This window comes from Harpia harpyja, chromosome 19 (genome assembly GCF_026419915.1).
Source record: "Harpia harpyja isolate bHarHar1 chromosome 19, bHarHar1 primary haplotype, whole genome shotgun sequence".
Lineage (NCBI taxonomy): Eukaryota > Metazoa > Chordata > Aves > Accipitriformes > Accipitridae > Harpia > Harpia harpyja.
Window position 1 is genome coordinate 8,437,401 of NC_068958.1, and position 23,354 is coordinate 8,460,754.

General features: G+C 45.3%; 1 protein-coding gene across 1 annotated transcript in view; it reads left to right on the forward strand.

Annotated features, from left to right (window-relative positions):
* BRINP1 (BMP/retinoic acid inducible neural specific 1) overlaps window positions 1–23,354 on the forward strand; it is an 88,013-nt gene that overhangs the window by 16,024 nt on the left and 48,635 nt on the right. The window contains exon 2 of the mRNA XM_052815409.1: window positions 12,116–12,383. Coding sequence (XP_052671369.1) covers window positions 12,166–12,383 — 218 coding nt within the window. The 5' untranslated portion in view covers window positions 12,116–12,165. The remainder of the gene's footprint in view (window positions 1–12,115; window positions 12,384–23,354) is intronic.

The window sequence follows — 23,354 nt, forward strand, 5'->3', positions numbered from 1 at the left end:
TCAGTTGTACTGTTGCTGTCAGAGGGATGGAGCTACAATACTACCAATGTGCTGATGACAAGGGATAAGATCAACTTTCAAGTAAATAATCCGAGTTTTCAAAATTTATCATCCTCAAACATCTTTTTCTGCCTTCAGCTTGTTCCATTGTTGCCTAACACAGAAACAAATTGAGCCACTTTGCTCCTTTCCCACCCCAGAGATGAGGCCATGCGTACAGAAATGCGGGCTGGGATGGAGCCATTTGTAGGGCGGGGAGGTGGAAACATCAGCTTTTAATGGAAGTCTCAGACTACAGCGGTGCTCACTATTAGCAAAAAGCTGTAATCTATAGTGACAGGCCAGCTGGAGCAACAGTAGACAACCAGCCGAATCTGCATGCAGAGGTGCACTTTGAGCAGCTGTGTGGGGGAATTCAGATTTCAAACTGCACTGCCTGGCAGTAGAGGCGTGTCCCTTTAAGAGGAAAAGCAGACAGAAAAGCCCCCCGCTGCTTTAGATAAACCTCCAAAGTTTGGGGATGCTTCTCCTTTTTATTCCCATTGCACAAAACACCGTGCTCAGCCCTGCGAAACCCACGTGGCGGTCGGGACTAACCCCTCTCCGCGAGGGGTGCTGGCAGCCTTGCAATGGGAAGGAGCAGCCCTTACCACCTATTTAAACTTTCTTTTAGCCTGATGACAGGGAGGAGAAGGGAAGCGAGGGTGGCCACACATAGCCATGCTCTGCCTCTTGCTCCATCCACCATTACGCGCAGCCTTGTATTAGGGCCGTGCCTTTGTAGGTATTGTTCTCTGCACGTACATTTAAAATGGACTCTCTGTCCTCTCGCCATTCAGCCCTGCAAACCGGCGCTGGCAGCGCGACAGCGCGCAGACCTCGGTACCGAGACCCGCTGCCCTCAATCTCTTATTGAACTGCAGTGAATGCACAGGAGCCATTGGGGACATTTTCATCCATGAAATGAAGAATCAATAGAGTTGCCTCATTACAGGCCCTGCTCCGTGCTGCCGTTCTCTCCTTCCCTTTTGCTACTTGCCTTGCCCTTTTTTTCAACCCACTTTTACCACCACCTACACAGACTTGATGGCGCAAATTCACGGGTAGCAATTCCCCTCTGCTACGCACGGAGGAGCAAAAATATGGTTTAAAAGAAGAAGAAGAAAAAATCAGGTAGATTTCCAAGAAGGAGGTGGAGTATATCTTTCAAAAGTACTTAAGTGGCTTGGAAGCCAAAGGCCCCAGGAGGTCAATGGTGTTCAGACTTTTAAATCCCTGATGCTCATGAAAACATTACATGTAAATTCCACCTTGGGAAAATCTGCATTTTCTTTTTTTTTTTAACAAGCAGAGAAGTTGGTTTTCTGATGTGCAGAGGGGAATGGAGCTGTGCTATGCAGTCATTTAGCTGACAGAGCTGCTTGGAAAATGGACATGCGATTTCCTTGGGAAATTCTCGCCTTTTGATTTATGGTTGGTTTTTTTAAGCTCCAGTTTGAATGAGAACCGTGCTCCCACAAAGCTTTTACGGCCTAAAAATTCAAAAGCAATAATAATTTGAGACCATCAATATCTTCTGTTACTGTGGTGCTGAAGCACTAAAATGCTATGGGTAATATTTAGCATTGTATAATGATAACACATTTAATAAATAAAACAACATCAAATATTTTATGCAATACATAGTGTATTTTAAACATATATCAATACAATACAGAATATGTAAAAATGTCAAAACAAACTAATTGAAACAACATAAAAATAATGTGTTTATCTCCTCAAAATGAAACATTTCCGTATAACTGAAATGAAGAGAGAAAATCAAAATGATTTGTTTTGACACTTTAGACATAAAAAAGTTTGTCAAAATTGACATGTTCCCATGCAACGTTTCGATTTCAAGAGAACTGTGGTTTCCTGCGAAAAACTGTTCTGTCAAAATTTTTTGACCAGCTCTACTTACAGTCTATCTAAACAGACAAGCATCACAGCCAAGACTCTCAAACGCTCCAGGTGGTCAGAAGATAGATTTAGCACAGAGCAGAACAGTCTCAAAGAAGGAAATAAATAAAACTCACAGCTAGAGGTGGCCTTAAACTTGGGTACCAAACTGCTTTAATGTTTGAGATGCTCAGATCTGAGTGGGTTTGGACTTTAATCCTAGCAAGGACTGAGTTCCTTCAGTTTTTAGCAAATCTGTATTGCAGGATTGGTGCGCTGATGGATGAGGCTATTTGCGATGGTGAGATGCCAGTGCAGATTCTCAATATCCTCTGGGATTTTTCAGTTCTTGGCATTGGTTGGGGTCTAGCTAGTAACAGCCCTCTGTGTTTGACAGATTAATACTGGTAGGTATGAGATGGCTTTATTTTCCACATACCCTTCTGTCTCAGTGGAAATCCCAGGTTTAGGGCTTAGGGATAGGCTGAAAGGCAATGCTGCAGGTAGTTTGGCTCTGGGATTCAAGGCTGGTGAGAACGGCTTTAGCTAGGAGTTCTCCCACCTTCATGATACACAGATTTAAAATCTTCTCATTATATAAATTCAGTTTCAGGTTAATTTGAGCTTCTAATTTAATATGCTGTTCCAAATTAAGAGTTAATATGATATTTGATTATCTTTTTGCAATGAGATCCAACCCAAGGCTCATTGACTTCAATAGACCTTCCAGCAGAACCTGCGACTGCAGAGCCTGCGTAGATGCATGCTTAGAGCAGGAGACCTACACTCGAGATTTCTGGCTTCTGTTTCAGAAGCTGCCAATAAAATGGTGTTATTTGGGGCTATTACACATCCTAGCTCACATTTCTAGCCTGAATTTAAGCGCCTGTGCATTAACGTGCATATAACTTCCCCCATACGGGGAGGCAGGGCAGTAGAAGGAGCTGAACTCAGGTGTTTTCAGCCTCAGACCAGTGCCCTATGCACTAAAGGAATCCATCCTAAATACTTCAATCAGTGACTTGTGTAACACACCTCTAAGTCACTGGGCAGCATCCATCGGGTAGCTGCAGGGGTATCAAGCCCACATCGGCAACCAGTTATCCTCACCCTGGTTCTACTTGCAGCTCTGTTCCTCTGCAGAAGTCTGAGCCCTGCCGTCCTTGTGAGGTCTCACCTTCTCTCGCAAGTGTCCTGGCAGGACTGTGGCACAAGGGTCTAAGGCAGTGGCTGGAGGAGCTGCTGTGGCTAAATGCACAGGGAGATTTTTTTGGCCACAGCAGATTCTTCATCCGCTCAGTGTGATAAGAGAGGCAGATCTGCCCGGGGCCAGAATTTGCAGCCGCCAACAACTCAGGGTCCCTTTTCCCTCCCCTTCTCAGCTGCCCCTGGTTCCCTTGGCTTCATCCAGCGTGAATGGTGGCAGAACCTGGTGCCCATAGGAAGTGCTGAGTCAAATCATGCTTTTCATCCTGGCAAGCAGGGCTGTCATTATCCGAGCAGCAGGAGCTGTACCAGGAGAAGCAATGGCCTGTGGATTTTAACTCCTTCTGCTCCTCCAGTAAGAGCTGAGGAACACAAAAGACCCAGGTCAAGAGCTAAGCTCCTTTCTGAGGGACAAAAAAAACAGGAGGATAAATCATTTGCAAGGATCATTAGGTAACCTCAGCTTCCTAGCATACCAAAATAAGCAGTGTTAACTTGTATTTCCCAAACCTTCTGGAGCGGGATCACTCCATGTGGCTGTGGTGGTAAAGTCCCTGCCCAGGAATGAACTTCAGAACAACTCAAATATTGCAAAGAATGTCAGGTGTGGGTTAACAGTTGACCTTTTGGATTGAACGTTACCTTATTACTCTTCAGGACAGTTTTGGCATTGATTCTTTTTCCTTCAAGCTCTCTGCTTACAGGTCCAAATTGTTGCAATGGAATATATTACTAAGGCAAGTCTGGCACGCAGAATGGAACAGGCATGAAAGCAAAAACCAGGGTTTCTGGATTTTGACACAGGCCTCTGAACTTAGTTTTCAGATTACTGTCTTTTTCAAATTTCCAGTAAAAATTGTGGGGAATAGTATGATTTTTATTCAGTTTATTGGGTATGGTTTGCAGGTGTTTCTTGTTCCAAAATGCAAGAAAAGTATTAAATGAATTTGGACATTTCCTTTTATGCATAAGTTACAAAATCTATTTTGGCTCAGTCAAAACATACTGTTTAAGAAAACACTTCATTTTGATTTTTAATGTATATTACTCAACATGTAATGAAAAACAAAACACAATCTTGAACCAATCCTTTCCAAACAGAACACTCGACACATTCTGTTCCAAAGAAAAGCTGACTTTATCAAAATGCTTTTTTTTCCCTTAAATCAACAAATTTCTACAAAGTGTTTTGCCTCTGATGAATTGGCATTTTTCTGACATAAAATGAGCAATCCAAAAAAATTCTAAGCAGCTCTGTGGCAAGTCTTAGCTAATTCTGGAATAGTAGCATGAAGGTGCGTAGGAAGGGTACTGCAAGGAGATGTAGCACTGAGCGGAGACTTAAGAGATTTGGGTTGAATTCCTGAAGCAGTTATAAAATGATCTGGGACAAGCCATTAATCTACCCCGTGTCTCAATTCCCATTCTGCAGAATGGGAAAAACAGCATTTCCTGATCTCCTAAAGCTACTGCGAGGATAAAAACCTATTAACACTTATGAGATTACTGGACTTTGATATGAGGTGTATAAATACTGAGGAAGACAGAAGACAGAGCTGCATTTTTGTGTAACTTAGAATGAAATTATGGGGAAGTGGACTAGCTTGGACAATAATTTAATAATAGTAGGAATAATTTCAAGTTCAGGGCAGTGTTTAATAGAAATCACTGCTCACCACCCACCATATTTTTTTTTAATAAGCAGCTCAGAAAAGTGCAATTTATCATTATTATTATCATCTATATTCATTCTATCTCTGCCACTTCACAAATGAGAGGAGTTCCTCACAAACATCTACAAAGCTAGCTCATTATCCAGCCTCCCTATTTATAACTCTCATTTATGACAATAGCTATCAAAATCTTGCCAACAGTAGGGCTGCTGGTGTGCTGACACCACTGCTCTACAGCCCGCTGAGTGGTATTATCTCACTGTTCCCTTGCGTTCCCCCATCTGTCCCTGGCCATCTGGTGTCCTTGGTCTTCTAATTAGATTGTAAGCTTTTTGGGGCATGGACTGCCTTTCTGGTTTCTGTCTGTACAGCACCTAGCACGATACCATTCCAGTCTCAGCTTCAGCAGGACTGTCTTCAAAATGTGATACTTCACCACATATCTGTGTGCACATGCAGAAGTTCCTTTTAATCCAGTTCCCAATCTACTGAGCACTGTTAGATCGATCCCCTTTCTAAGTAGAGCCTGGAACCAAGTGTCTGTGGATCCTGGATTTCAGAGCGGTGGCTTTGGCACCTTGGCTAGTAGATTTATGATGAGGACTAATGGAGTTTAATTCCCTCTGTCCAGCACCACCTGATGTTGTGACTTGATGGAGGTTGCTTGCCTGCCACAGTTTTTCGGTTTCAAGCCGCCTCTCATCCTCGTCATAATAACACCAGAAGTTTATAATTAGCTGAAGTGTGGGGACAAACGAGCTGAAAACAGGTACCTAGTTGTTACCAGTGTGATTCTCGCCTTACTATAGGCAGGGAGTAATTAGAGTTTCTGCACAAAACCTGCTCCCTTTAGGCTGTTGGTTGAACTGCATTAATAACGAAGGATTTGTAGGGTGGTTTTGGTTCACTGAATATTCTGACAAGTTGTAAGCAAAGTGTTGACAAACTGTAAAGAAAAAAACCTTTTCTCCTCTAAGTCATTTGGGGTCAAAAGAAATATTTTTATCACTGTTCTCTCTTAAGAGGCTGGAAAGACAAATCAAAAGGAGAAAAAGTAAAAGCTCTAGTAGTTACAAATGGAGATTTGGAAATATTTCCCCTTGGTGCTCTCACAGCCAAAACACTGACATCTCCCAATCATTATTTTTTTCAGCATGAACAATTTTCAAAAGTGAAGTGAATTAGTGGACTGCGTTGGTATTTTTGCAGAGGTATTTCTCAGCCTCTCTCCTTGCCTTTCGTCACCCAAAAATGTTTCAGCTGATGAATATCCCTCAGGTCTAACCACTCATGCATATTTTAAACTGAAATGGTTAAAGAATAAGTGCAAATTTAGATACAAATCAGTGCAGAATTACCAAGGTTTGGGGAGGGATTCACCCATCACTGTCTGAAATGGAGAAATCCCACTTCTGTAAAGAAATAGCTTTTCAATTTGGGGGATTTTACAATGTGGCATGCCACAGTCATCCAGAAAGTCAGAGCCACTGCTGAATTGCAGCTCCATCTCTGACTCCAGTCAGATATCAGCATCTGTAGTTTGAGCTATGAAGACATTTAGGTCAGAAGTGGCCAAATTCTGTTTTCCCAGAGCTCAGGTTTATCTGCAGAAGTTCTTATGACTTAACAAACCCTGACAGATTGGCTTCCCCATCCCTTTCTATCCATGTTCACTGTTTTCCCCTGGCCCTGACACACAAAAGATGTCCTCAGCTTGGTTGGATTGCTGGCCAGCATTTCCAAAGGACAACTAAAGCTGCTTCATGGGCAGTAACTGCCTTCCAGCACTTTCATGGGCCATCTCTGAATTAGGTGCAGGACATAAATGTTATTGCTCCAGTTGCACCCAGTGACCTAACAGGAGTTAAATCCTAAAGGTGTAGAGCAGTAGTTACCTGTCTAGCAGGAATGTGAGTGTACAGTTAACTTAAAGCAGGGATAGTTGAAGAAAATCTAAAAAGCATCTCCCATACTTAAAATTGAGGATACACTTAAGCTGTTTGCTGAAATGAGGTCAGACGTTCGTCACTTTGCAGGGTCAAGCTCTAAACTAACATAAGCTGTTTCATCTCTCCCTTGACACTTCAGTCTTTTACTAATTTATCAGCATCCTAAAGCAGTGTGCGAAGTTGCTGCAGAACAGAAGTGTTTCAGATACAAATAGCAATTGTTAGCCTCTTCCCTCTGCTAAATGGCAGCAGGCAGAAACCTCTCTCAACCTGCCAAGAACCAAATGTGGGACACAAGAAAGAATTATTGGTGCATGAAGCTTAAAGAGATAGGGGACTTATTTCTTTACTGCAAATAATGTATTCAGTAATTTCTTTTTCCTGAGTCTGCATTTCTGATGGAAACAGTTTACAACAACAAGCATGAGAAAACTGAAGGGATGTGTGCAAGATCAATTTGAATCTAATAGAAGGGATAAATGAAAGGTACAGAGGTTAGAAGAAAGGTAGAAAATCCCAGGAGGCAGAGGAGTAGTGGAGTGTTCACAGCAAGCGATGGAGAGTCAGAGCTCCTGCATTCTGCCTTTCCCTTCATAGCAGTGATCTGGGGCTACACAGCCTCCCTCATATGAAACAGACCTTGCAATATCATTCTGTGCAAAATCTATCATTCTGAGCTATTCCACTGTATAAAAATTACCTTTTAAGTGGCTAAGTAGACACCCAGCTTTATTCCTTTCTTCTTATTTCAGGAAACAATGGGAGTAACAGCACTTGCCTGCCTTACTAGAGTGCTGAGAGCTTTAATTAATGTCTCTAATTCAATTTGAACTCCTTGGATAAAAGGCACTGCCTTGTGACAGCAAAGGTATTGCCTAAAATAGAATATAATTAACACACAGATATCAATCACGATGAAATTAAGTGTACATTCAAATACAACTTGCACTTTACAGAAAGTACTTGCCTATTTTTCCTCCAAGAATCCTGAAGACTCATAAGACAAGGAACATTTAATGTTCCAGGCTGAATTCAGATTAGAATAAGGCCATCTTAAAACACCTAACAAACTAAAAGGGGGTTGTAACAGAAATCTCCATTTGCACTGATGGACGTGCCTCCATGATGGACGATGCTGGAAACTGACTGTAACGTGACTCAGAATCAGTACATCTAAGATTTTCTTCTCCCAGTACTTATTTACAGTGAACTCTAGCCTATGCTCTAGCTCACCCACCAATCATGTTTATTAACAGATGTGACAATTGCACGATCATGTTTGTTGACATGAACCAGAAGGACCCAGATCACTGCATTGCTCTGTAGTGCTCCTGTGTGGAAATGGGCTTTGTAGCTTGTGTTTTTTTAACTGCTGCATTACAAAGCTTGATGACACCTTGATGGTGATGGTTGTCATTCATTGCTTATAGGACAGGAACACCTACTGAGCCATGCGGGCAGCAAGACTGCGTTCTGCTAGGTGCTACACCCAGATGATGGCCTCTCCAAAAAGTTCATGGTCCAAGCAGTCAAACAAATACAATTGTGTCTCCATGCTGATAATTGGAAAGTGAGGCAAAAAAGGATGGAAGGGCACTGCCCAAGATCATAGCTGGTGTCTGGAGCAGAATCGAGCAGAATGCTGGATTCCTACATCAAAACCCAGTGTCTGACTCCCCCAAGCCTCCCTTTTAGTGCAGAGATTGTTTCTGTGCCAGATTTAGCTTTTAGTTAGTCTTGGGTCTCCTACACAAGGCCTATATACTTGGAGACACCACCTCCCTGCCCCTTCTTCCCCCATCCTTTTTGCAAAATCCCCAGAACATATCTTATATCTGTGGAGCCCCATAAAGACACCTAACAAATTAATTTCAGATTCAAACTTGTTAGGAGCTAGATTGAATGCACCTCACTATATTGCCTTAGACACGAAATAATCCCACTTTAGTAAGCTTTATAGCTTCCATGGGGACCAGCCCCGTGGTGTGTATTAATCTTTAATGCAAAACAACATCTCTACAGCAGCTACAGGGGGGAAAAAGATACTACTAAAAAATTAAAGTTGATGGTGTGATAGTTGTCTAGACCCAATTGCGCTCTACCATCCTCCATTGCCTCAGGCACCATTCCCTGCTCTCTACACTGATACAGCCAGCTTCCAGACTGGAGATGTGTCCATTTCTTCTAGTGATCTCAAGGCATAGTCTCCCCATGTCTTAACACTTGGTTAAGAGCCATCACGACTCTAACTTTGACCTAAAAGGAAAGGAAGGCAGGATGAATTGGTGCATAAGGGGAATTAGTGAATATCTCCTCTCTTTTACCAACTGGTATTTCCCCAGTGGATTATGCTCGCATGTGGGAGGACACACTGGGATTTCTCTGAAACCCATTTCATTTGGCTCTTATATTTCCGTTCGCACTTGCACTGTGCTGGGAACTGGAGGCGAGCTATCGCTCCACTTTGGTATGTAAAAGCTCCCTTCCTCTCTTGGCAATAGAAAGTCAATAGCAAGTGAAATGTTTAAAGGAAAACTGATCTAGGCTGGCTGGTGAAGGAAGTGGTTATGGCTGAGTTTAATGAACAGACAACCAAGTGACTTTGGACAATGTGTACAGAACAACCGATTGTTATCAGCAGCAAATCTGCATACCTGTCTAATGGCAAATACGCTGAGTTTGCAGCTGCTTACTGTGATGGGACAGCACTGTAGATCTGCAAAGAGCAGCAAGGGAGAGAAGTAGCCTGGATGGAGAAGCAGGAGAAATGAACTCCTGAACTGGAATTTGGAAATGCCGAGGGTGGCATGTAGCGGGGAGCATTTCCCAGTAATCACCTTGAGTTCGTGACCTCTGTGAGTAGAAACAGAGATGTACTGTAGCCCACTTGGAATATGTCTGTTTCCCTCAATGTGGGGCTAGAAACTCCCCAAACCCCAGTTTTGTAAGGTAGAGCAGAACCAGTCCTTTCTGAGAGGCAAGGGACTAAAGCACCAAGAACTGCCACATTTATGGGTGAAGCAGGTGTCAGTGGTGAAGGCTAATATTAAATACATGCCTCCAGAACAGGAACAGCCTCCTCAGTCAGGAGCTACAGGTACCATTAGGTTTAATAACAGTAATATTCTATCTGCAATTGGAAAGAAGTTTATACGTGCCCAACAGAAAAAGCGAACATTCGTTGACTTTCCCATACTTAATTTTTTTTCCTTTCTTCATGTAATGCAACAGCTGACTGTCATTTTTAACCAGACTTACACAACTCCGTTTTGTCAAGCGCTACTGAGCTCACTGCAGCCCCACAAACACATGCTGTGCACACGTGCAGACTCCCACACGCTCCAGCACGCGCGCACACTCGGCACTTGTGCTCCCCGTTGCACTCCCGGGTTCAATCCACCCGCGCACTAGACATGCGTGCTTGCTGCCGTGGGCTGCAGCTTTGTCATGCTCCCAGTGAAAGCTCCTGGAACAGAGGGGACAGCCACGCTGACCACAAATGCTGATGCCCTCTGGTCTATCCTACGCTGCTCACACCAGCCAAGGTCTCCCGTTCACATGCAGTGCTGCAAACATGCATGGCACCTCTAGCACACCTCGGTTTGGCCTCTCCTACACTCTTAGCAGAACCTTTTCTCTGTGGGAATTACAAACTTTTAGAGTGCTTATGGTGGACTCAGACTCAAACCCAGAAGGGTTTCTGGAGGTGTACAAATAAGCCTGACACTAAATCTCACTGTAGCAGAGCTCTGCGTAGCCTAATTTCTCCTGCTTTAAAGAGTAGCTAGTCTCTCTGCACTATATTCCGCAGAAATAGGTGGGTTATCACCTGTCCCGAGGACAACTTTTGGCCAGGTTTGTGCTCCCAGAGTGGGGGATGCAGCGTCAAGATCGGTCTGCCTGCCCGGACATGTGCACCGTGTTGGCACATCCTCCACAAAACTCAGCAAGGCAGCCAGATGGACAGGAGGTGGGCAGGAGAAGTACACATCCCGCATATGGAGAGGACTTTTTCAGAGCAGCATCAGCAAATCCCGGTGACGAGGAGCACAACCCAACACGCTGGGCTGCTGTTGCAGCCACATTGTGGTTAGGAAGCAGAAGGGGAGGGCGTCCACGCCAGGCGCAGGGTGCCAGCTAAGCAAGCCGCTCACCTTCCACCAACGGAGCACACGGCTTCATTCGGAGAGGGGCATCGCGCCAACAGCATGACTGCGGAGGCGGATGATCTAATGGCTGAAACGCTGGAAATGGGAGTCAGGAGACGAGGGCTCTCTTCCAGCTGTATCTGTGGCTTGCTGCGTAACCTTTGGCAAGGCATTTCACCCCTCTGTTTCTCTTCCCACTCATCATATGTCTTGTCTGTTTAGCCATTAAACACATCGGGGAGAAGAGCTGGCTCGGAGCAGGGCTGTCCGCAGCCATGATTTGGTGGGGGGTGGTGCAGCAGGCCAGCCGCTCTCCCATCATGCGAGCAACAGTGTGCCCTGCACCAGGTAGTGTGAAGCATCCCCTAAAGCTCCCTAGTAAATCTCCTACACTGAATATGCATGTTCAGTATGTTGCCCTGCAGAGCCTTGATCTTGGGAAGAGCCTTGCGGTCCAACCGTAATCGAAATAGCAACAGACCCCGTCCCCCTCCACCAGACACACACCTCCCAAACACCCAGGCAGGAAAGCAGGCTGAGGTGATTTTTATCTTTCAAAGTTTGGCAGGATTTCATAGTCGTGTGTGTGTCTGTGTATGTGTGTGTCTGTGTGTCCGCATGTGCTCGTCACTGAAGCCTGGGTAATTATTTTGTTTTATTTCATTTTTGGCAACACTTTAAAGTAAGAGCTGGGTCTTTATAGATTGCTCAGGTTGCACGGAGTATGGATTACAGATCATCAAAGAGACATGAAAGCAGAAGACACGTTTCTCTGGCACAGCATTAAAGGGACAATAAAGGCATAATTGTAGCCTAGGGTGTGGCCACCTTCTGCGCCCAGCCTTCACTCGCCTTTGCGGCACTGCGGAGAACTTCACGAGGGCAATGATGGAAAAGCTGGGGTGAGGATGTCTCAGGTCAGGACCTGGTTATTTCAAAGGTGATATATGCTCAGGAGGTTAAAGGCACCACTTAGGTACATGAATAAAACACTGCCAAATACTCTAAGCTGTAACACAGGCAGACTGAAGTCTTTTAAAACTTGATTTTTCATGTCTATTTTCACCCTGAGAGACAGTTGTCAAAGGATCAAAGCAATTCCCATTTTAAAACTCTCTCTTTTTCTCCCTCCTCCCTCTCCTCCCCTCCATTTCTCTCTCTCTCTTTCCTTCCTCCTCTTCCCTCTCTTTTTCAACAGGACTCCACAGAATGGAGCAAGAATGAGAGGAAAAAGGCAGACAGAAAAGCATGAACTGGAGGCTTGTTGAGTTCCTCTACCTCCTGTTTATATGGGACCATATACTAGTACAGCCCTCCCACCAGGACCCAGCTGCTACCAACCAACATGTCTCCAAGGAATTTGATTGGCTTATTTCAGACAGGGGGCCTTTCCACCACTCACGGAGCTACTTATCCTTTGTGGAAAGACATCGTCAAGGATTTACAACCAGATATAAAATATACAGGTACGTTGGTTTCCTGCAGCACCTGTAGCTTGGATAAGTTGTTAAGTGGTGGGAACTCAGCCAGTTCCCATGGGCTCAAGGCTCATAGTCAATGGGGGATGCATCATTGTCCCCGTTCCACCTGGAAACGCTTCTTTGGTTCTCCACGGTCCTCAGCTGGCAATGCAAAATGCTTCAAAGATTCAGATGTAATGCTCTGACAGTGAGATGAAGGCACTGCAGTACCATGGCAATGCACACAACATAGATCGAGGTAAAAAGGGACTGAGGGTCCGGGTGAACTTCATTTGTGGGGACAGATGAATTCATAGGCAGGTTCACGAGCATGTCTATCAAATCAATGTATCTATGGGCAGACCAAGCCTCTGTACCATACATGTGAACTGCCAATAGCTTAAGGTTCACATGGGCAAGAACAGGCATAAAGATGTCAAGACACACATCAGTACGGCAGTTCTCACACTGCTGTGCACGAGCTTTAGCTGTGTACTGCCTGCCACAGACCTTTGCAGATTATCTCCATGTATGAGCCGGACTTGCCCCCAGAACTGTGATCTTGGTTTAAAAGTCTTTCAATTAAAAAACTACAGAGAATAGGCAGAATTTGGATTTTCCTTTGCCTGCTAGGTTTTGAAGCCTTTGTTGTTGCCTGTTTCAAGCTCTTCTTGCCAGCTGTGATATCCAGAAACACACTTTTTAATTTTAATATGAAAAGCTGGGGTGCTCATATGAGCCTCCTATTAAAGCAGCAAGCACTTTGGAGTGAAGGGGAATAAGCCAGAAAGTGTCATGAGATTTGCGCTAAAACCCAAAGAGACTGCAAAACTCTCATAGATATGTGCACATTTACATAATTATCTAGTCCTGTTGTGTTTCAGAAAGACACTTGCAAACACAACTATGCAAACTAGTAGGAAGGAAAGAAAGTACCAGTGAATAAGCCTACTGGCAACATGCACAGAGATACACATGCACGACGACTGGGGGATGGGGGGAGCAGAGAGACCACATGCGTGCAGGCAGTGTTCTCCCATGGCCAGAAAGCCAAAAGCATTTGCAGAGTAATAGTGACGTGCGAGACATCATCTATGTGTGGGGAAGAAAAATGAGTTGTGCCTGTCCCATGGCCCCCAGGCAGTGCAGCATCCCCTCCCCTTGCACCAGCCCGCAGAGCGAGGGCAGGTTAGCATGGGTTGAAGATGTTGTCCTGGCTTGTCCTCTTCATTCAAAACAGCTCAGGGGGAAGACAGCCCCAAAACCTAGAAATTATGCTGCCGTACTTCCACTAGGGATGTCTCACTGTCTTTGCTTGCACAGAGGAGCAGAGAAAACATGCCTTTTTCAAAAAGACTTTCTTCCTGGTTGTGGATATCCCCAGCTCTCCTCCTGCCCTGCCTGACAACACACACTCTGATCAAGACTGCAGATCTCTGCCCCACACCGTGCCCCTAGCAGTGGCTCTGCCCTTTGCTAAAGAGCCATTCAGCCCCGATTTCCACTGCAGAGTCTACAGGGGCTGTAGTGGGAGAGAAATGCATGCAATGTATATGTTCAGACACGTCTAAGAACTGTCAGTGTAGGTCAGGCCAGAGATCCATCAAGCCTGGGATGCTGTCTCTGAGAATCATGGAGAAACAGGTCTGGAAGGACCTTGAGAGGTCATCTAATCGATGTGTCTTCCCCAAGGCAGACTCAGCCATACCTGTGTCACATCTGACAGGGGTTTGTGGGCAACCTCTCCTGAAAGGTGATGGAGAATTCACACCCAGAGCAGGCAGCCTGCACTATGGTTTTTCTTTCCCCACCTTTATAAAGGAGCTAAAATTCTGTTTATATGTGAAGCCTGCAATTTCTCATTTTATCTGCTATGGGGTGAGAAACAAATTCCCCTTTGGTTTGTAGGAGACTGATAAGAATTTGAAGGCTTAGCTGAGTTCAGGATGAACTTTATACATGGGATGTGGAAAGGGCTCTGTTTTTCTCCATTTCTGCTGGATATTGCCAAAGCACTTAGGAAAGACACTTCTGGCATGGGGAGGACACAATGTCCCCCTTCTTCCAACACGGGAGAAAATGGGCAGCAGCATTCTGCATGCATGGGAGGCTCATGGGTGTGGGGAGGTGTCTGAGAAGGGTCTTGCAGCTGGTCACAATGCTGGAGAAGTCATTATTCACAAAAGGAACTGGAGGTGAGACAGACTCCAATGGAAGTAGTTAGGCAGAGAGTTCAGAGAGATGTGGGAAGACTGTAAGGGCACCTAGGGCTGCATCTCATGGCCAAATACCATGCACTAAGCTGAAGGAGGGACCTGAGGGCTTGGGCAAATCCAGCCATGTGTGTCATAGTTTGAGCTGCTTGGAGTTGAGCGCTTTGGAAACACGCTTTCTGGGACTAGCTTTTGCTCCAACCGTGGTCAGCTGAGGAGGAGAGGAAAACCTCATGTGCTTCAGCAGAGCAGATGGAGCCATTAGGTGGAAGGCTGGCTAGATGTTGGAGGGTTGGTTGTTTTTAATATCTGTCCCTGTTGGCAGAACTGGTCACTTAAAAATTGGGCCCATGCATTTTTTAAGGAGTATCAAAATCAGTCTAGCTATGGTGAATTAGTGGAGCCACAGACAACTTTAGCAGTTAAGAGCTGGACTCTGAGCGCACACACGCTCCAGAACACATCATTTTACTGAAACCCACAGGGGTAAAAATCTCATTTTGTGGGCTTCTTAAATTGACTTCGAGAATCTGTAAAGCTGTTGGGATTTTGTCAACTGTTTAATTCCAAATAGAAGCCTCTTTCCTCCCAAATGGTGTCTCTCAATCGCTCTTTGCACTAGACTAGCCCAAGGGAGGCACATATTCTACATTAAGGATATCACTCCTTTCCTTAGAAAAAGCAGCTGATTTGGAGCATGGGAATTTTCTGTGTAGTCTTCTCTTTCAACGTTACTTTTCTCCATACTTATTTTGGTTGGCTGGTTTATTCTTTGTCCCTCAGTCAGACAGTTCCTTTGGGCAATTGTGATTTTGTTGAATGAGGTTTGACCTGACCACTGCTCTTCTCCTAAGGCCAATAGCAGCAGACCTCAAACCAGCCACAGAGACCAAGGATTTGGAGTGGATGTGAAATCAGGCGAGAGGACCTCACCCATCCCTAATTGAAACACTGTCGCCTGTTTAGTGATGATTTCCCCAGTGTCTTGCTGTGCGGGAGCATGGACACAGCGCATTAGGACCGTGTCATTTACATTGAAAACCCACAGAGATAAAGGCACTGTCAATGCTACACAGCAGCATAAGGCAAAATGCAGCATTTTCTCATTTTTTTGCAGGTGATGTGAAAAAGGAAGCAACACCAAACTAAAACATGCAACACTCCTCCTTCTATCACAGCTGAAGTCCAGAAGTCTCTCAGCAGCAAGCAAAGAGCCTGTTTTAGTTAGCAAGGCTATTTTATACGCTGCATAAGCAGAACTGCTGTAGAACAGCGTAGCTGCCCATCTTTTCATAGGATGCCGGGATCCAGATCTACCATCCTAGCATGGAAAGGCAGTTTGCTATTACAGTCTCCACAGGCTCATTCCCTCCTTCTGTGTATTGCATTTTAGCAGATTTTAGGTCTCTTTCCCACAAAACTTGGACCACTGATTTTCCTGACCCTCAGTCAAGGTTTGCATCTTGCATGTGATATTAGGAAGAAGGCAAGCAAAGAGGGAGATGTTTTATATTAAATCATGGACATGTAGGGGTAGATACAATTGCATTAAGGAAGCACATTAATCAGCATCGATTCATACTAATAAGGTTGGTTTAGGGGGGCCTCTGGCAGGAAAATGCTGCTTTGATCATTATCTGTGCACTCTGATGCTAATGCAGATAGGATGGCAGATGCTGAGAGTGGTTTGTGGGATGTCTGAATATTCATTATCACTATCCTTGTTGTTCCTAGTCATGAGAGCCTTGGGTACTAGGTACTGCATGAAGGCTGGAAAACAGATGAAGCTCAGCTTGGCTTTGGGACTAGGGCACTGCTCAGACCAGAAAACATTCCTATTACCGAAACACAGTAGTTAACAGCTTCAGTCCACTTCTTTGAAGCATGTTGTTGTGTTGTCCTTTTTTCTTCTCCCAGAAGCTGATTATTTAGCTATAAGGAAAAGCAAAAGAAACAGTAGACTGAGCACATGAATACACTATGCAAATAGCCAGGCAGAAGCACTGACACAGAGATATTAGCTAATGATGCTGCTCAGTTTCAGGAAGTTCTAGAAAAACAAATCTTCTCTAGAAAGAATGAGGCTTTGTTGTTCAACGTCAGAGGTGAGACATGGGAGGCAAAGAGGGAAGCGGCGAGCTGATCTCGTCCAGCTGGGTGGGCAGGCTGCCACCGCCAGTTTTCCTGCAGCAGGGCAGGGATAGGACACACCACCTTGGAAAGAGGAACTCGCAGTTAGACTGGCAGAGAGGTAATACAGGCAGTATCCATATTTTTGCCCCAGGCTCATGGTGTGGCTGTGGGTAAGCTCACTTCTCTGTGCCTCGGTTCCCTCCCCACCCCCCGAGAATGGGAGATGACAGCATTTGTCTGCTCTGCGTTGCTGGGCAGACTTAATTAAATGCTGCAAGACGTTTGGACGTAAGGGACGACAGCAATATAAAGTGGATGATCACATGGGGCTGGAAGGGGAATATGCATGTGCAAGAAGAAATGTGGATTTTCCATGTGTGGGAGTTTAATTCCATTTTCTGAAATGACAGTGGGGACAGGGAAATCTGGCTCTCTGTGTAAGAGAGCAGGGAAACCCTGGGGTTTAAAAAGGAGATCTGCTGGCCTTGCAACTTCTCCTACAGCAGGACCATTTAGAGGCTGCCTAATTTCAGGAAACCTGCAAATACAGAATACTTCTGAGACCTCTGCCAAGTCTGGTTAAAATGCACCAACAGATTCAAAACTTAGTGGGGGACATGACAACAAACCAGCCAGTCCTGCCCCATCCCTCTGCCTGCAGAATGACAGGACAAAACTGATTGCTTATGTATACTCATTACAGTAAAGTCCCTGGATATATAAAAAGGAAATACAGCTCCTGAGACAGGAAAGGTTGTGAGTAACTGGCTGCACAAGCTAGCTATAAATTGGTTGGGATGGTGCCTGGGGAAAAAAAGCTGTTTGTTTTTTTTTTTTTCCTCAAAAAAATTGTTTCATCAGGAGTGTGGTGCAGGTCTGGGACAGGTCAATGGAGAGGTGAGGGGTAGCTCCATCCTTGGAGGTTTTCAAGGCTTGGCTGGACAAAGCCACAGCTGATGTGCTCAAGAGCTGGTGATAGTCCTGCTTCAAGTGGGAGGTTGGATTAGGGACCCCCAGGGTCCCATCTAACCAACATTTCTGTGATTTCCCTGTTTCTCCAATTCAGAGTGGACACTAAACTGGGTGGTCATAAAGGGATTTGCATTGCTGAATCCATTCAGCCACACTAGAGATTTTTATTTAGTCCTAGAAAACCCACAAATCTGAGTGGCTACGTGCTCTCTAAATGTGTCATTCCCTTGGTGAAGAGGAAGAGAATTATCATGAAGCAAGGATCTTTGCTGTGCAAGTAGCACAGGCTACAATTGACTTAGAAATGCATATGTTGTTCCGCTGTTTAAATTTTCCCTTAGAGGAAAAAAAAAATAAAAAAAGGAGAAAAAAAATTTGGTCTCACAAAACTGTCTCACAAAACTTTCAAACTTTTATGGCACCACAAATTAAAAACAATAAGCCAGATTCTCTGTGACATAAATATGTGAAGCTGTTGACTTCAAGGAAAACTCACCAATTTATTGGCTGGAGAATCTGTTCTAGCATATCCAGCATTGCCCACTGCCCCAGGACCTGCATACACAGCACCAGGGTTCATAAGGCTGTTTGCCCTGGCTGTCTGGCAGGAAGCATTATGAGCTTTTATTATTTCTAAGCAAAAGCAGAATGCAACTCCTACATTCAGGCACCGGACTTGGACAATTTAGCTAGTGAATATGAGGTTTCTATGACTGGTTTTAGCAGCTTCTATTGCAGAAGTTTTGCCTTCCCTGACCAGGCTTTCCAGGCAGGTTTCATGCAAACCTGTGATTTCCACAAGTGAGAAACTGATCCAGCAGAAAACTAATCTGGCAAGAAAAAAAGAAAAAGAAAAAAGAAAAAAAAGTTCATTTTCAACTAGATCACTTTTCTGGTCTTGTTCATTGTGTGGTCAGGTGATTGTAAAGAGACAGGACTGTGTGGATGGAGCCTGGAGGGGACTAAGGGGACTGGTGAGACTGCTGTTTTCAGCAGCAATGGGGACTAAAGTTGTATTACAGTGGTTGTGAAAATGCATGCTAAGTTTTGGCAAAGACAAGACCTATTAGAGCTGCTTCCACCATTTTTTCCACCATTCTTCTTCTCCCATCCCTCCACTCCTCATTGACTCTTTTTGCTGTCTCTCTATTGCATTGAATTTAACCTACTGGTCACTAGAGCTGTACAAATAATTGATTTTGTGGTTCACTGGTTGTATGGAACAAAAATAACATTAAAAATGAGTTGATCTGAAATGGATGTTTGTTCAACTTTTCGGTAAAATGAAAAAATCAAAATATTTCATTTTAGGCTCAGTGAAAGGTTTAAGCTTTGCTGTTTGTTTTCATTTTATTAATCCAGTGAAAAACTTCTTTTTTTTTGCAGTTTTTAAGGTGTAAAACTTAATCTCAAAACACAAAGTCAACCAATGCCACTTAAAGTCAAAAGGGAAACATTTTGATTTTGAGTGGATTTTGTTTACCTGTTTGCTCTTCAACTTGCTCATTCAATTTATGTTGAATTTGCAAGTAGTTTTTATGTCCTTGAAATAGGGAAGGAGAAAAAAAAAAAAGACTGGCTGTCCTTATTGTTCACTCTGCGACTTTGAAATCTTAAAATTCCCCAGGATTCAGCTTTGACTTCCCTTGGGTTTAGCTTTCAGCATCTTAGGATAAAGAAAAAAAAAAAAAATTTCCCCAGCACTGCTGGGCAAGGGAGGCACAGCCAAAATGAGCAGTAGGATTGCAGCTTTGCTGTGGGGAGGCTCATGCTTGTTCAAAATGAAGCTGGATGCTGAGACCTGGGTGCTACTGACTGAGACAAACTGTACAGCACGGGTGCAGTCGTAGTTCGTGTCTCCCACACATATCCTGGCAAGTTTTCAGTCCTGTTCCAGTTGTTTGAATGCCTGAAGCATCCAAAAAAGCACCGTGAAGGTTCTTCTCAAACAGCATTAAGGTGATGCTTTGCACTGGTACAAATTGATAGGCACTGTTAGGCTTTTTAATCTTTGCTTTGGCTTTTTTAGTCATGCTGAAGTTCTGCTGACAAGGTTTTCTTATTAGGTTTTCAAGCTATCTGTTTAAAGGGGACATCAACTTTTATGGTCTCCAGTCAGAGGCAAGGCTTTTTTAGGAGAGGCAACGCAGCAATTGAAGGACAGAGGGAGCTGAGATGAAAGGAGGCTCTTGCCTCTGTGTGAAATGAGCAATGGAAATCCGTACAGCATTGCATGGCAAAAAATACGAAATCTCCATAGTTTACATTATGCATGTAAACGAGTGATGTACATTGGTTTGTAATCAGTAAATGCCTTGTAAATAAATGTGTGTAAACCAAAAATTTAAATCTATTTCCATAGTGCATGTAAACAATGAAGCCTTCTAGTGTTCTCTTCAATGTAAATGTTAATCTAAAAATGACATTACTACAAGTTTATGCAACTTTACAAGAGAGCCACAATTTACATTCCTGTCTCACCAGCTCTAACACAGCAGCTTGGCAAACACGAGCCATTCAGTGATGGGTGTAAACCAGCCAATTCCATCCCGTAGCCTCTCCTTTAGCCACAACCTTCATTCTTCATGCAGTTCAGGGACCACTGTTGTTACATTCCCTGCATAATGCGTCTCCCTGCCTATGGGAAGCTTTTAAAATATTTGCATAAGCAGAATAAAGGCAGGAGTGGGGGATGGCAGGGAATGGCCCGGGCTGAGCCGTACAGCGCTTAGTCCTGGGGGTGTTGGGCTGAGCAGACGAGGAACTTGGCCCTGGTTGGGGCTGGAGGAGCAGCTGCTCTGGCTGCGTTTGGATTCAGATGGCAAGGGCTTGTGAACATCCCTGGCAGCCGCAGGACTTGACAGAAGGACACACCTCTCCTTCTCTTTGATATTCTTGAGAACAGAGGGCAAATGGAAGGATAAATGGCACCAGCCTTTGATATGCTCAGAGCTGCTAAGATATGGGAACAGAACATCTGGCCAAGCTTTGGGGAAGGGCAGACCCTCACCTCAACGTGGCAGCACACGCCCACGCCATAGGGAATGCCGCAGAAGCAGTGCAGTTGATAAGTTCATATTCTGATAGGGCTCTTGTGGTTAGGGCACACCAGTTCCCCTGGAGAAAAGCACGCACGTGAGCTGTATGCCTAGAAAGGCATATCACTATCTGGTTGCCCTGCCTGCTGACCCGGGTAAGCTCTTAGCTGGATCGGCTGAGTGTTAGCACAGTTCTGCAGAGTTGCATGCTCAAGCACAAAAATTCCCTTTCTGACTCCAGAATAAAATATTTTAACTGTGCTCCCGATGAATCCCAGAAGCAGCACAGACAAATATTTTTAGTCACTGAACCTTTCGAAAGAGATCTGCATCCTGCTGGGTTAGGAGGGAGCTGTCTACACAGTCCCCTCTGAGACCTTGCTTGGTGGGGGGATCTTTTCCCCCCTGCATGAAAAGCGGATGGCTTTGCTGAGCAGGCCTCTCAAGGCTGCTCCCCGGCATGCTGCGACAGCAATGACTCTGCACGTTCATCTCAGGTTTCTTCAGACCAGCAGACTATGGTCCAGTGGCTTGGGAGCATATTTTAAAGGCTAACAAGCCAAGGAGAAGCCTTCACCTTTTTTTTTTTTGTGAGCAGATTATTAATTCTGCTTTTAAATCAGGCAGATGCTTATTTCAGCAGAGAAGCTGTTACATTAAAAAAAAAAAAAGTCATCCTGTTAGATGCATGGAATAATTTTGTTCTGGCACCAGTAGCACTGGGAGATGGCATGACTGTACTTATTATAGGGGTTTTTCTATTTCTGGATCCCTCTAATGTTTCCCTTGGGTTCCAGAAAGTATTTTTTTTTTCCTTTCTTTTTTGCTGATTGCCACCCACCAGCCTCTGTAAATGGAACAAGATGCGTCCCACCGGGGCAGTCGGAGCCATCCAGGCTGGTTTCCCGTGTTAAACTACTAAGTGCAGGCACAGAACCCAAGGACACATCTAAAAAGAAACCCAGGAATCAGCTTTGCCTGCAGCAGGGAGGGAGAAGGGTTTGGGTCAGCCCTTTGTGCCAGGATGTCCTCTCCAGGCAGTCTGAAATCAAATATGCCTGTGCGGAGCCAGCGGTTCCTCTGGGCGCCGCAGCACACACGCGCCCGGTGCAGGAGCTGACACAGCACGCAGACGGCTCGGTGCAGCCTTGGCTTCCCCTACAGAGAGCCCTGGGCAGGGGGTACCTGGTCTGCTCCCGGGCAACGGGGTGGAGACAGTATTTAGGCTGCCAGGTCTGTGCGCTGGGGATGCTGTTTGCTGGTGACTAAGCCTGGAAGCTCTGTGTCTTGGGTGATCAGACCCAATTTCCCATCCGCGGCACCTTGCAGCCTTCCCCCGCTGACACAGTGACTGCGGAGGATTTACAGGAAGCCGCAATGAGGTTCCCTTCAGCAAGGAGTCATTTTTGCTGGTTAAATACATCCCATCAGGTGAGAAATACCAAGAGGGAAGGGAGGAGAGGGGTAGAGACAGGAGCTGCGGGTCACAGTGGTATTCGCATCCATCGAGCTGGCCGGGCTGGAGGCACTCTGCAGTGCAGGCTGCAGGCAGGTGCTGCCTCCTCCTCCTCCCTGCCAGACTCCCCGCAGCTGCCTAGCTCTCCAACCGCTCTGTTTCAACAGGACAGAGATCCTCCCCATCCCCATACTCTGCGGTGTGGGAAAGCCTCTGACTTGCTCCAGCGCCTGCCCTGAAAGGCAAGCCTTGAGGTCTGACACCCGCAGCTGCGAGCAGGGCCAGGCTGGGGCGTAGCGGAGGGATGGGATTCTCTAAAGTATCTGCTATGCTTCTAAATCAAAGTCCCGCTGACAACACAGAGCACTAAATGCCTGCCTGGGGCTCTGCTCCTACAGTCATGTGACGACATCTGAATTTAAGCTTTAATTAAGAAACGAGTGCAGGGAGGGAGGGAAGAGTCTCTAGCCCTTATGACTGCAAAAGAAAGCTTGGAAACATGACCCGAGTGCAACCAACATCTGCTTTAATGTACAGACGGCTCCCAGCAGAGGGGTAAGCAGCCGGGAGAGGAAGCCATTACATCAAATTCCCAATCAGGTCAGGCCTGCTTCTGCTTCTGCTTGCAATGAAAGCTTACTTGGGGAAAGGAGAGTTTCCATAAAAGCTGTGCCAGGGCAGAATTACACCGATGTGCCCTCTTTTGCTGTACGTGGCTCTCACGCAGCCTTGCAGGGCCAAATTTTATACTAACACAGCCTCTGCTTGTGGACAGCCCTCGTCTAGAGGTGGCAAGAGCCAGCTGACTGCCCCGCGTTCCTGGAGGCTGAATCGCGCTGACGGTGCGCAGCACTTCTTAAGCAGCAACATGGAAATTCTCTGCGCTGGGATTATGGCAGGAGGTGTTTCTCCTCCTGGAGTTCCTTGGTCCAAATTGAAGGGACTCCTTTGTTATGCCCTTACAGCAGGCTACCCTTCAACACTTGCTGGCCCAAAAACCCATGCTGTGCTTTCTCCTGCCATCAGTTTCAGCAAGGGCAGGGAACAACTAGGCATTTTAGAGGCCAGTTAAGGAGAAGCTTCTGGATGCTCTCCACCTCCCAGGGATACACCTTTGGCAAGGTTCATTGAAGAAGAGCCCTACCTGATGGCTATGCTCTCGGCT